Below are 15041 nucleotides of genomic sequence, written 5' to 3'. Positions count from 1 at the left end.
CATTTCTTGTTGCTTATTGTTTCTGTGCATGCTGCTGCTTTTTTCATGGCCCCCATTTAGAAGGTCCCATTTTTATTTGAAAATTTTGTTTTTTATTTATTGTTTACCTTCATATGTTCTTTTTCCTGTCTTCTGCACCTTCCTCTTTATTTCTGTCCCCAATCATCTGAAAGTTTGCTAAAGAGTGGGTAAGTGCGTCCTACATTTTTTGGTTCTTTTCTTCCGAGTTCCTGTTGTAGTATATGACTGTGCCATTGAAAGAAAGAGAAAAACACTGAGCAGCTCAAACTAGCTAGGAACTCTAGTCAACGTTGAAGGACCAATGTCTCACACTTCTAATTGCCCCTCACACTCCTTGTTCCCCAAAGCATGATTTAGTATTTATAGCAGACTTGTCTCTTCTAATGTTTTCCCCCTTTTTGAATGCTAACATTTTAAAATAACATTAGCGCAAACAAGTGGAAATAAATACAGTGACTAAGATCAGCGCTTTCAGTGTTTTATTTAATGTGGGGGAGGGAGAATGCGGAAGAACACCCATCATATTTTTAAATATTTGTTCTGTTCTTTGGCAAAACAAAGGGCTACACTGCAGACTTTGCTTAGTAATGGAAACCCTGTAAAAGGAAACATGTTTTTGTTAAAGTGAGCAGAAATTGTTCATGTCTTACCTGGAATTATGCCCCCCTGCCCTTGGTGAATCTATCAGTAGCTCAGCAAGGTTTGATCTGGTCAGTATCTGAGTGGGACACCTTCAGGGGAAAACTGGTGCCATGTAGGAAGTGATGCTGAATATTCTGTAGATGTCCCTCCATCCTATGCAAAGCATCAACTCCTGGCCCCAGCATGGTACTAATCAAGGGTGCCTCAGTGCTGTACTTGACATTTTTTGCATGAGTCAAAACAACCATGTCTCAAGTCATTTTTTACAATTGGTCATAAAGGCCCCAAGTTTGCTCAACTGCTAAACAAGCATACGCTGAAGCTCTTTGGATATTTAGGTCTATTGCTATTTTTGTTATGTTTGAAATTTATTTATTTTTGCTGAATGTAGAGTCTAAACTAAATCCCACTTGGGTTTCTAGAAGCATGGGACCTTTTATACCCAATGGCTTCACTTGTTATGAATCAGCTCCTTTGTATGTTCCTGCCAATGGTTGGCATCTTTGCTATGCACCAAGATGGCTGCCATGCTGTTCCACAGTGGGGGCCACATCTCAGTAATTTCAGTGATCTTTAAAGAATGTGAATGTCTTAATTGTGATACATACTAATCAGAACTAAAGAGCCCATGTAAGTAATGTGCTCTCTCAATGCTAGCCCCTTTGGTCCAGGTTTACTTTACAGCCAAAAGATTCTGGGTTTTGTCCTCTGCTGCATGCATTTGTCTCGCATTAACATTCACTCAGCTGCATGCATGGAACTGAAGCTAGATTATCGATTTCACAAAATCCTATGGGAGGCTCCTCAGTCAAAAACTTCATGTAAATGTTAATTCATTACTGCCCACTACACTAGAGCACGTGTTAATCATTTAATGTTGTAACAAAAAAGACTGATGTGTGAATTACCACTGATTTATGCTAATAATATTTTGCCTCCATCTTCTCCCTCCGCCCTTAGCACCAGTATCATTCAAAAATAGATGAACTAATTGAAGAAACGGTCAAAGAAATGATAACACTTCTAGTAGCAAAGGTAACATCCAGCTTCAGGTGAAACAATTCACTGTTAATATCACTCTTTTTTTAAAAAGCACTTTAAATAAAATGACACATTAAGAAGTTCAGATGGTTTGTTGCTTCTCATAGGAGAGATCATACTCTTGACATTTTGAATGCCTCATGATTACAATACGTTGGAGATCAGGTAAAACAAAGGTTTCAGCCTAGAATTTGTGGGCCAGATTTAGACTACAGAACTCACACTGTTTGGAACGTGGTCCTCTAATGTCAGATGCTCAGGACAGCAAGCTATCAGCTTTATAGTCTCTGGGTCTGTATCACCACTCTGAAGAATCTCTATTAACACCAAACAGCTGCACCAACTCCCTTTATCTCGGGCAAGCCATACTTCTTTCCCTTCCCAAGTCATCTCACTCTCCTAATGGCCATACAACTACCCTTGGACACTTAAGTCATCATGTGATATCCCACTTGGCTGCCTTCTGTGGCTGAGGTAAAACTGGGATCCATAAGGAACAATGAGACCCCATTTGTGAAATGCTCTCTCCTTGAGACTCAAACTGCTGACTTCCTTCTAGCCTTCAGAAAAAGGTGAGGAGTGCTTAAATTCATCAGGCCTTTACCAATTAAGATTTTTTTTAAAGAAAAATCTGTTTTGCATGTTTTGATATAATTGATTTTGAGTGTTGTGTATTATCTAATAGAATTTTATATTATTTTTATAATGTATAACCTGCCTAACACAGGAATGGATGGAACAGTGGGCTATAAATGTATTAAATAAACAAATGCCTCTTCTCTTCCCTGCTAGCTCTCCTTTATCTACTAGTGATTCAATAGGACAGGATAAAGTGGTGTGAATATGATGCAGTTGCTAAGCAACCACAGGGCATTCTTTATAACCACCTCCAAACATACCTCTGATACATTTACTAAAACCACCAGAACTTAGAGACAGAGGTTGGAGAGCCGGCCCCAACTTCCACCCAGCACCAGTTGCTTGCCAAGCCAATCGTAATAAAATGTGCTCGCAAAATTGACAAACAATAACCAGGGCTTTTTTTGTAGCAGGAACTCCTTTGCATATTAGGCTACACCTCCTTGATGTAGCCAATCCTCCATGAGCTTACAGGGCTCTTCTTACATGGCCTACTGTAAGCTCCAGGAGGATTGGCTACATCAGGGGTGTGTGGCCTAATATGCAAAGGAGTTCCTGCTACAAAAATAGCCCTGACAATAACACATAATGCCTCTTGAAGTGGGACAACATGGCTGTTCCAAATACAATTGTTTTGGCTACATGAAATGCTATGTTCCCAGAAGTTGAGTTCATGCATTGAGAGATTATATTATAGCAAGTTGGTAACCATCCATGTTCTGCCCAGTATATGAAAGCAAGTTAGATTGCCTTTATTGCACAGTGTTAATGGATTATAAATATGTACGTAAGTAGTCTGTATCTTTAGTCAAAAAATGTTTTTATTTAACTTAGGGCGTCTTCGCACTCACCTTCAAGTGGCGCGACCACCCTCTTCACGCCGGAGGATCTGCAGGGATTTCGCATAAGAAGCGCCGGAGCAGCCAAAAGAGCCGGAAAGTTCCGTCGCGAAACCCGCTCAAACGGAAACCGCCAAGAAGCAGGAAAACGTTTGAGCGGCTTTTGCGACGGAAGTCGCTGGCTCTTTTGGCTGCTCCGGCGCTTCTTATGCGAAATCCCTGCAGATCCTCCGGCGTGAAGAGGGTGGTCGCGCCACTTGAAGGTGAGTGCGAAAACGCCCATAGTTTATCATACAGTGTTTGTAGCCAAAGTTGTAGCCAAATCAGTGCTGCTCACATGACACTTTCATGCAGAAGATAATCTCTAGATCTTCAGAAAATGAATGTGAAACTTTTCACACAACATTGCAGCCTTTTATTTATTTGTATTTATTAAAATATTTATCCTCCATCTTTCCTCTTGTCCCAAGGCAGCTAGCCTGCAATTGTAGATTATCAATCAGAGATTGGAGGAGGAAAGTAGATTTAAATGCTCCTCCAAATTTAGGAGAGTTCATACTGGTATATGCCATATGGTTTATAGCATCCGTTTATAGTGCTGTTTCAGTCATTTTATTTACATTTAGCAATGCAGAATTTGGTCTGTGATCCTCCCTAACACCCAACGACTCCATATCACCTCTTACAGAAGTATGAAAAAATGTTCACAAACTGTACTTGGAATATCTTCACTACCACAAGCCAAATTCCAATGTATGTTAGGATAATAAAATGTCACCAAAACAAGTCTTTGATGCCACAAGTTAAGCCTATTGCACAGAATCCAACGGATATTTCAAACACCCATCTTTATTAATGTTTTTGCTGTATGGTGGGTTATTTTCTTCCTCAAGCACGTATCTGTCTGTGGTGAGGTTACCAACCTCTAATGAAGCCCATTATTTGTTCAAGCCTACAGAGAACTATAACATTTCATTTCTTGAGTTCCTTGGATCAGTTTTCTGTTACAAAAATGAATGAGATCTTATAAAATCCCAATACTTTAAACTGGGCTGGGATAAAAAAGCACCCCAATATCAAAATCAGTAGATTTTTGAAAGAATGACTTATGCCTCCAGTGCTTGTCTCCTTACAGAATGAAAACTGTAAGTGGAAAGTGACTGTACTTTGGGAACTATGGCTTGGAACCTAAGTAGCACAAGTGGAGTTGTACTAGAGCAGGAGTTCCCAGTATGGTAACTGTGAGCATTATGGTGATACTGACAACTTTCTTGGTGCCTGCCGAGTGTTTTAGAAAGTGGATGGGAGGGACTTTTGCCTAGCAGGGCTTCTGATTGACTGTGCGGATTGTTAAAAAAACATTGCTTTGGCACCAGCTGCCACCACCGTACAAGGATTTTCACTGTGTGACTGAAAGAAAGCTGTGTATAAGCAAGCAAATTCTTCAAAACAATATTTTCATTTAAAAAGGCATCCTTTTGAGCAGAGCTTCCACTCTAAAACGTTGAAGAGTTACTATTAGAGTTATGGAGAACCTCATTCCATGATATTTTGTGGTTGGCTCCATTTCCTGTAGTTAAGAGCAGCAGACTCTAATTTGGAAAACCAGTTTGATTCCACAATCCTCCATATGCAGCCAGCTACGTAATCACAGTTCTCCCAGAGATGTTCTTCCAAAAGCACTTCTCTCAAAGCTCTCTCAGCCCCATCTACCTCACAGGCAGTGTTCCCTCTAAGCTGTGGAGTCTTGTGAGTAAAAATTCTGCTTTGTGAACTGTAATAATAAAGTTGTGAGCAACTGGCAATAAAATTGTGAGCTACTGCATAAATTACTTCGTTCTGGGGCCATTTTTCCTGAGCTAAGACAAAAATGTGTAAGCCACAGGCTTAAAAACCTGTGAGTTAGCTCACATTAACTCAGCTTAGAGGGAACACTGCTCACAGGATGTCTGTTGTACAGAGAGGAAGGAAAAGAGATCATAAACTGCTCTGAAACTGAGTGAAGGGCAGGGTATAAATCCAACTCTCCTTCTTGTCCTGTAGCAGCCATTTTGTGATTGTGCACAGCACTGTGTGTCAGAATTCCAAAGATACACATAGGATCATAAAGGCACTAGAGTAAATTCTACCCCCATCTCAATGCAGCCTTCTGTGTCCTCCCTGAATTGTGATCATGTGAGTCAGTGGCCCAAAGCAGTAGTGTAAAGCAAATCAGGAGTCTGCGGGGGGGTGGCAAAAAAATCTCCCTTCCCCACAGACAAGAAGGCTGTCCTGTTGGAAGAGCTGCTTGCTGAACCAATAGAACGTCTTGTTAGGAGCCAAGCCATTGTTTGCTGAAGTATAAGTGAAAATGTCCTAAAAGGACGAAGTTGTTGATCTCTAAGCATTCTGCCAAAGAAAAGAGGGGGCAGGGTCATTTGGGGTTACTTTTTATTCCAGACTCTTTTCAGAGGGATTTGTTAATTGAAATTAAATCAACCAACAGAATACTGTAAGGATCACACAATCAATATAAGGACTTGTAGGACAGAGGGGTCAGTGGTGTCATTCTGAATTGCATCAGTGGAAACAACCAGCTTGGTATTCACTTCTTGCATCTTATATATGGGAGTTGTATACTCATTACCTTTTGTAATGCACAGACAGCAGACATTTAACTTGCTTTCAGCATATGCAGGATGATTAGTAGTTTAGTTACCAAAAGTATGTTCAGATTTTTTAAAAAAACTTTTGCCTGACAAAACACAATTTCGGGGTATAATTCTGAAGCCAAAACTGTCAAACTACTTTGAGAAGGAATTGTGGATTTATTCTTAGTTGTGAAAAGGGGGTAAAAATACTTGTCCTTTCAAACAACTTGTTTTCAGATAGAAATAATAGAAAATAATAGATACTAGCAGTTAATAATTAAGTTATGTATAGCTGTATTAAGATCCAGGTGGGCAGTTGGTCTGAAGTTGGAGTCCAGTTGCACCTTTAAGACAAACGAAGTTTTATTGAGAATGTGATATTCATGTGCTAAAAGCACACTTCATCAGACAATAGTATGGAATTAGTAGTTCTAAATATAGAGAGTGGGCAGTGAATTAATATGCCTAGTCAACCCAAACCCAAACTGATGATTTCCAGACGCCAACTTGTCATTCTTTTAATCTGCAAAAAATGTTTTCACTATTTTGCATACTAATTTGTGATTGAAATTTCTCCATTTCCCCCCCAGTTTGTCACCATTTTGGAAGGAGTGTTAGCCAAACTATCCAGATATGATGAAGGGACATTGTTTTCTTCTTTCCTGTCATTTACTGTAAGTTGACTTTTCCCATTGCTACCCCACAATTTCCTTGCTTTTTGTATCTAAGTTTTTAATATTCTGCTCACAAAGGAAAACCATTTCTAATGTATATTTATCTAAATGGTGATAATTAGAGATATCTCATAGACCTAAGAAAGGTGATTCTTAACTATAAAATAATAAGGAAGGCTCTATATATTTTAGGCAATCGGGTTTCCAGAAATTCCTCAACTTTGATATTTTCTGTTTATCCTTTTAACCTACTTTTTGGCAATAAAACATTGACTATGATGTTTAGAACAATGTGGAAAGCATTCTTGTTCATACCCAGCACATACAGTAAGTCCATGGCTCAGGAATGAAGGGGTTCAGGTTGTACGTGCAGTCTCAGTTCAGAGAGGACTGCAGGGCATTGCTGGCAGACAGGAAAGAAATATTTGCAGTGCAAGTCCAGCACACTGTGGAATCCAGAATTGAGATGGGCAGCCTCATCCTAAGACACCACCAGCAGCACATCACTTGTACCACTAGTTACTGCTATGCTCATTTGGCAGAGGAGAAATACAACCATAGAGGTCTTGCAACTGTACTTCTCTTTGCCAGGTGCATACAGACTACATTCCCAAGAGACCTCTTGCTCATTTGAAAGAGGCAACCACCTCTTCCACACCAGGTTGTGGGCCTAGAGGGCTAAAGAGTAACTTTTGCCAGACAGGAGACATGGAGACACCAAGGCAGCAACAAATGAACACACAAATAGTCACAGAAAAGAAAGTAGTTCTATCAGTAGCTCATTAGGCAAGAATAGCCAGGTATAGATAAGAATAGCCAGGTATTATGACAAGAAAGCCAGCCTCACCTTTTGGCCAGCAACAGGCTAAGCAAAGCAAACTATAAAAGAGAAAAGGCCAGAATAGAAGCGGTGCCAAAGAGACACATATAGCAACAGTCCTTTAATCACTCATTCAGCTGGACAGACAACTGATTTCCCCCAAATTGGATTCCATTTGTATTCACCCCAGCAAAATCAATAGAGTGAGATTTGCCCTGTGGACCGCCACGGGTTATAATATTTCACCCATATAGTTCAACATTTATGAGACCACTGAATGAGATCTTCGTGAGTTTGGGGTTGAGTGTCAGCAGTATATAAATCTCTACATCTCATTATCAAAGCCACCAGATGCGTCTGTCCTGGCTCTGAACCAGTGCTTTGAAGCCAAGGTCAGGTGGCTACGGCACATGAATTTGAAGACAAAACAGAGGTGATGCTGGTCATTAAGGGTGATATTTTAGAGGGACTGGATCCAATCATGGTGGATGAAGTAGAGTTGGCATTTGCAGAGCAAGAGAAGAGCTTGGGTTTACACATGGGCTCAGCCTTGCTGTTCAAAAAGGCTGGCAGAGGGGCCAAAAGTGCCTTCTATCAGCTGCATCTGGCTTACCAATGCTCACTCTTCTAGACTCAGCAGATGTGGCCATGCTGATATGCTTTTGTAACCTCCCAGCTGTACTATTGTTAATGTGCTCCACACTGCGCTGCCCTTGAACACAACCTAGAAACTACAACTGGCTCAGAATGGGGCAGCCCAATTATTGTCAGGTGCTAGTCAATAGGATCTATCTTACCTGTCAGCAACACTGGATGCTGGTTTGTTCTGAGGTGCTGGTTATGATCTTTAAAGGCCTCCACAGCTTAGGATCCAAATATCTAAAAGACCATCTTCTCCTATATAACCCTGAGCACCTATTGTGGTCCTCCCACTGATACTTACTGGTGTTTCCCCACTAAAGGGAGCCTACCTGGCATCAGTTAGAACCTGTCCCTTCTCCATTGTTCTCTCTGTGTGGAAAAGGCTTCCTGAGAAGGTGAAGGCAGATGCCATCTTTAGAAATGTTTAGGAAGCACTCCAAGGTCATTTTATCTAAAAATATTGTATGGACTATAAGTACAGGTATCTCTTGGGGGGTGGGGTGCAGGAGTTATTTAAAGGGGTATTAGTCCGTTGTTTTAAAACTGCAGCATCTTTAATTATGATTTGTAAGCCACCTCGAGCCACAAGAAAAGACTGAATAGAAACATTTTAATAAATACATCAATATATAAGAGCAGAGAGGACTTCAAGAGAAGCCCCTCTCTTCCCATTTCTGTACTGTGCATACTTACTGCAACTTACTACTAGCATCATTTTGAGGGGTGGCTTGTTGGGGCACTACACAGAGTCGGTTCAGAGGGAGGAAACAGTTACAGCCATCACAGCTTGGATTCTCCTTCTTTACATACTTAGTTGAAGAGCTGCCAGCTCTGGGTTGGGAAATTTCTGGAGATTTTGGGAGTGCAACCTGGGAGGAGTGGGGTTTGGGGAGAGGAAAGCCCTCTCTCTCTCTCGGCTTGACTTCGCGAACGAAGATTTAAGAAGGGTGCAATAGTCCACGTCTGCTGCAGGCTCGCTGGTGGCTGACAAGACCAATGCGGGACAGGCAGGTCCGGCCACAGTGGCTGCAGGGAAAAGTCTGATTTAGGGTTGGTGCTGTAGCAGTGCGATTCTTCCTCAATCTCCTTTTGTCCTCAAGACCAGCTATGCGTGCGTTCTCAAAAGAAGAGACAGCCTGGTGGATGGTGTGCCTCCATGCTTTGCGATCTGAGGCTAGGTCAGACCACTGGTAATGGTTGATGCGACAGGTGCCAAGGGATTTCTTCAAGGAGTCCTTGTACCTCTTCTTTGGTGCCCCTCTATTTCGATGGCCGGTGGAGAGTTCGCCATACAGGGCAATCTTGGGAAGGCGGTGGTTTTCCATCCTAGAAATATGCCCTGCCCAGCGCAGCTGCGTCTTCAACAGCAGTGCCTCGATGCTGGTAACCTCCGCCCGCTTGAGAACTTCAGTGTTGGAAAGCCCTAAGCAAGATATAATGCCATAATGTCTAACCTCCAAAGCCACCATTTTCTCCAGGGGAATATTTCTGTAACCTGGAGAGCAGATGTAATTCTAGGAAATCTCCAGACACTACCTGGAGGCTGGCAAGCCTAGGTATGCACCCTATGCCCACACACTATATCATCTGGGCATCCTGGCTGTGGTTTATACAGTATTTAGGAGGAATGATTAAGACTGCAGCGACTGGCTAAAGTCTTAACATAGTAAGCTGCAAACCTGCTTCAGCGTGTGGCAGGAGGCAGGTGGGCAGCTTCTCTTTCACTCTCCATATGTTCTATGAGACTTTAAAAAGATATGCCATGGTTGCTGCTGGCAAAATATTGCCCCGGCAGCTTGATGTGGGCCATCATGCCCCTAGCACTGCCCATTTGTATGTCAGCACCAGAGTTACAACAGCCCAACTGTTGTGAGGGTGAAGGTAGGATCCTCAGAGCTGGATGAGTGGCTCAGAGTTTTTTTTTCTGTGTAAATCTTTCAACAGCAGTTGCTAGGGTTGCAGGCTCCAGATTGGGAAATACCTTAAGGTTTGAGGGTGAAGCCTGAGGAGGGAGGAGTTTGGAAAGGGAATGGTTTTAGTGGGGTATAATGCCATAGAGTCTACCTTCCATAGCGGTCATTTTCTCCAGGAAAACTGATGTCTGCTGCCTAGAGATCAGTTCAAATACCAGGAGATGTCCTGCTACTGCCTGGAGGTTACAACACTACAGGAAAACTACAACAGGAGGGTTAAAGAGCTCAGGAAACACTGTGGATATGCTTACTTTTAAAGAAACACTCGCATTCTTCAGATTCCCTCAATTTTTACCACTCATCATTCAGATGTATCATAACACTTTCTTACCAATAATCATATATATCCCATCACAATTCAGCATGAATATATACAAAACAAAATTCCTTGTCAGTGAAAACATGTACTCCTTTCTCGGACCAAGTCCTTAGTCTTCCTAAAGACACAGTCACAATAATGTCAATCACAGTGTGTCCATCCGGTCATCCCCAACATAATTCTTCTGAATCGATAGCTAACCACTGTCTTATATTTGCCAACCACGGTTGATGAATACGCAGGACCGCATCTTTGACTGTGTTGTAGTACGTGACTTCAAAGAACAGGAATAAACAGCAACATGAACCCTAGGTTAACTTCATGTTTCCATATCAGAATCTTCTGGCCACAACTTAAATTGGACCCCTTGCTCCAGGCTACAGCTCACAAACTCTCAATGCTTCACAATGGCACTCTCAGTTCTCTGTAGCCTGGGGCATAGCTTCCAATTAAAGTTGCAGCCAGAAGATTTTAATATGGAAACACAGAGTTAACCTAGGGCTCATTTTGCTGCTATTCCTGTTCTTTGAAGTCACATACTACACATAGTCAAAGATGCAGTCCTACGTATTCCTCAACCACGATTGGCAAATATAAGACAGTGGTTAGCTATTGATACAGAAGAATTATTTTGGGGATGACCAGATGGATGCACTGCATTTGACATCATCGGGACTGTGTCTTTAAGAAGACTAAGGCCGCGGTCAGACGCACCATCAAATCCGTCAGCAAGGCGTTCCTGGTTTTGCCGAGTGCCTGTCCCGTCCTCCACCTTGCCGAGTGCCTGTCCCGTCGTTGGCTGATCAGATGGCCCGGCCTTTGCGCATGTGCATAAACAATGCCACTGATTGGCTCAGCCTACGGACTAAACAATGATTGTGTCACAAAATTCAACCCCACAAAATTAAAAAGAAACATTTGCAGTTGCTCGGAATTCATCTTTTGTGGTGCTTAAAGCACCCAGGAGCCCTTCCGCCTTTTGCTGATCCTTTGTATCGCTAAGATTTTAAAAAAATGGCGCTGATCTGGGATGCAAGTTGAGACGACTCGCTAACGCTGGCATGATCAGACAGGGGAAATCCGTTTTTGACCCGTCGTCAAGCATTTAGAACCGGATTTTATCCGCTATCAAAAAAGTCCGACAGTAAGTCGCAGCATGACGGGATACCCACAACTCACCGACTACTTCCAGATGTTGTCGTATGGACGTGCACTTTTAATCCGATGAGCATGCGCTGCTGTGTTGGATAAAAATGTACGTCTGACCGCGGCCTAACGACTTTGTGTGTAAAAGAACTACACATTTTCACTGACAGGGACTTTTGTATATATTCATGTTGAAATGTGATGGGATATATATGATTATTGGTAAGAAAGAGTGTTATGATATATATGAATGATGAGTGGTAAAAATCGAGGCAATTTGAAGAATTAGACTTTTTCTTTAAAGGTAAGCATATTCACAGTGTTTCCTGAATTCTTCAATTGCCTAGAGGTTGGCAACATTAGTGGTTGCCTCAATTGTAGTTTTTCAAAATGACACAAGCAGAAAGCCTCTCAGTGCCCAGAACTTCATCCTGCAGATGGAGAAATATCCTGGACTTGAACATGGGCCTTGTGAAAAACAATGAGGATTGAAGAAGGGAAATCAAAAAAGTTGGAAGAAACCCAATCAATATAAAACAGTGAGAATTTAGGGTTACTGTTTATACTATTTTTCTTTAAAAATGCATTCTTAAATGGGTCTCAGTAGCTATCTTCTTTGTTGTTGTTCAGTCACACAGTCAAATCCAACTCTTTGCGATCCCATAGACCAAGTCACACCAGGCCCTCCTGTCTTCCATCATCCTCTGAAGTCTGCTCAAATTCATGTTAGATGCTGTCTAGCCATCTCATCTTTTGCTGTCCCCTTCTTATTTTGCCTTCTGCCTTTCCCAGCATCAGGGTCTTCTCCAGTGAGTGCTCATTTGGTGGCAAAAGTATTTGAGCTTCAGCTTCAGCATCTGACCTTCCAGGGAACAGTCAGAGTTGATTTCCCTTAGGACTGACTGATTTGATATTGCAGGCCAAGGGACTCTCAAGAGTCTTCTCCTGGACCACAACTCGAAAGCATCTATTCTTCTGTTCTCAGCCTTCCTTATGACCCAGCTCTCACAGCCATACATTACTACTGGGAATACCATCACTTTGACTATATGGACTTTTGTTGGCAGGATGATGTCTCTACTTTTTATTATACTGCCCAGGTTTGCAATAGCTGTCCTCCTAAGCAGCAAATGTCTTTTAATTTCATGGCTACAGTACCCATCTGCAGTGATCTTGGATCCCAGAAATGTGAAGTCTGTCACGATTTCCATGTCTTCCCCTTCTATTTGCCAAGGAGTGGTGAGACGGGATGCCATGATCTTAGTTTTTTTGATGTTGAGTTTCAAGCCTACTTTTGCACTCCCCTCTTTCACCCTCAACAAGAGGTTCTTAGGTCCTCTTCACTTTCTGCCATTAGAGTGGTGTCATCAGCATATCTGAGGTTGTTGATGTTTTTCCCGGAAATCTTAATTCCAGCTTCTGCTTCATCCAGGCCAGCATTTTGCATTATGTACTCTGCATATAAATTAAATAAGCAGGGTGACAATATACATCCTTGTCAAACTCCCTTTTCTATTCTAAACCAATCAGTTTTTCCATATCCTGTTCTGACAATTGCTTCTTGACCCTTACACAGGTTTCTCAGGAGACATGTGAGGTGGTCTGGTACTCCCATCTCTTTAAGGACTTGCCACAGTTTGTTGTGACCCACACAATCAAATGCTTTAGCATAGTCAATGAAGCAGAAATAGATGTTTTTCTGGTACTCCCATGCTTTCTCCATAATCCAGAGAATGTTGGCAATTTGATCTCTAGTTCCTCTACCTCTCCAAAACCCAGCTTGAACTTCTGGTAGTTCCTGATCCACATACTGCTGAAGCGTAGCTTGTAGGATCTTTAACATGACCTTAATGGCATGTGAAATGAGTGCAATTGTGCGATAGTTTGAACATTCCTTGGCATTACTCTTCTTTGGGAATGGAATACAAACTGACCTTTTCCAATCCTGTGGCCACTGTTGTGTTTCCAAATTTTCTGACATGAGTGCATCACTTTAACAGCATTGTCTTTTAGGACTTTGAACAGCTCAACTGGGATACTGTCATCTCCACTCGCTTTGTTGTTAGTAATGGTTTCTGTGGCCCATTTCACTTCACACTCCAGGATGTCTGGCTCGAGGTCAGTGATTTTACCGTCGTGTTTGTCAAGGACATTGAGATCCCTCATGTATAATTATTCCGTGTATTCTTGCCACCTCTTCCTAATCTCTTCTACTTCTGTTAGGTCCCTACCGTTTTTGTCTATCATGGCCATCTTTGCACGAAACGTTCCCTTGATTTCTCCAATTTTCTTGAAGAGATCTCTTGTCCTTCTCATTCTATTAATTTCCTCTATTGCCTTGCATCGTTCCTTCAGGAAGGTCTCCTTATCTCTCCTTGCTGTTCTCTGGAAATCTCCATTCAGTTGAGTGAATCTTTCCTTTTCACCTTTGCATTTTATTTATTTATTTATTTATTTATTTATTTATTTATTTATATTAAGATTTATACCCCGCCCTTCTCACCTAAGTGTCTCAGGGCGGCTTACAACATGATAATTCAACAACTTCAGCTTAAAACATTTAAAAATACAATCAAACCATAAATTAATAAAAACAAGATAAAATAAGATAAAATAGAACCGGCGGCCTATAAATACATTTTGTTCCATCGAAGATGTTTCCATTGTCAGTTGATGTCATAGGCCTGCCGGAAGAGGACTGTCTTACAGGCCCTGCGGAATTGCCCTAGATCCCGCAGGGCCCGCACCTCTTCCGGCAGCTGGTTCCACCAATAAGGTGCCGTTGTTGAGAAGGCCCGGTCCCTGGTGGATTTTAGGCGGGCCTCCTTTGGCCCGGGGACTACCAACAGGTTTTGTGAACCTGAGCGTAGTACTCTCTGGGGAACGTGTGGGGAGAGACGGTCCCTAAGGTAGGCAGGTCCTAGGCCATATAGGGCTTTAAAGGTAATGACCAACACCTTGTACCGGACTCGGAATATTACTGGCAGCCAGTGCAGACCCTGGAGCCCCGGCCGAATGTGCTCCCATCTTGGGAGCCCTAATAACAGCCGGGCAGCAGCGTTCTGCTCCAACTGCAGTTTCCGGGTCCGGCACAAGGGTAGCCCCATGTAGAGGGCATTACAGTAGTCCAGCCTCGAGGTGACCGTAGCATGAATCACTGTTGCCAGGTCGTCACGTTCCAGGAAGGGGTCAACTGCCTCGCCCGCCTAAGATGACAAAAAGCGGATTTGGCAGTGGCTGCTATCTGAGCCTCCATCGTCAGTGAAGGCTCCAACAGCACCCCCAGGCTCTTGACCCTGCCCGACGCTGTTAACGGAGCGCCGTCAAAAACTGGCAGGGGGATTTCCCTTCCCGGGCCGCAGCGACCTAAGCAAAGGACCTCTGTCTTCGCCGGGTTCAGCTTCAGCCCGCTCAGCCTAAGCCACCTAGCCACCGCCTGTAACGCCCGGTCCAGATTTTCTGGGGCGCAGGCGGGCCGGCCGTCCATAAGCAGATAGAGCTGGGTGTCATCAGCATATTGATGGCAACCCAGCCCATACCCTCGGGCAATCTGGGCAAGGGGGCGCATATAGATGTTAAATAACATCGGGGAAAGAACCGCCCCTTGAGGCACCCCGCAATCAAGCGTGTGTCTCCGGGACAGTTCCTCCCCAAT

At 42.8% G+C, this 15041-nt stretch overlaps 1 protein-coding gene across 20 annotated transcripts in view; it reads left to right on the top strand.

Annotated features, from left to right (window-relative positions):
• The window catches only part of CADPS (calcium dependent secretion activator), a 625900-nt gene that overhangs the window by 542866 nt on the left and 67993 nt on the right, over positions 1 to 15041 (top strand). For 12 of the 20 annotated variants that reach the window (XM_060239432.1, XM_060239424.1, XM_060239431.1 and 9 more), the window contains 3 exons: positions 174 to 188; positions 1624 to 1698; positions 6403 to 6486. In XM_060239432.1, coding sequence (XP_060095415.1) covers positions 174 to 188; positions 1624 to 1698; positions 6403 to 6486 — 174 coding nt within the window. The remainder of the gene's footprint in view (positions 1 to 173; positions 189 to 1623; positions 1699 to 6402; positions 6487 to 15041) is intronic. The other 8 variants (XM_060239433.1, XM_060239440.1, XM_060239425.1 and 5 more) reach the window with 1 other exon arrangement.

This window comes from Heteronotia binoei, chromosome 5 (genome assembly GCF_032191835.1).
Source record: "Heteronotia binoei isolate CCM8104 ecotype False Entrance Well chromosome 5, APGP_CSIRO_Hbin_v1, whole genome shotgun sequence".
Lineage (NCBI taxonomy): Eukaryota > Metazoa > Chordata > Lepidosauria > Squamata > Gekkonidae > Heteronotia > Heteronotia binoei.
This window is presented reverse-complemented; position numbering and strand designations above follow the sequence as displayed.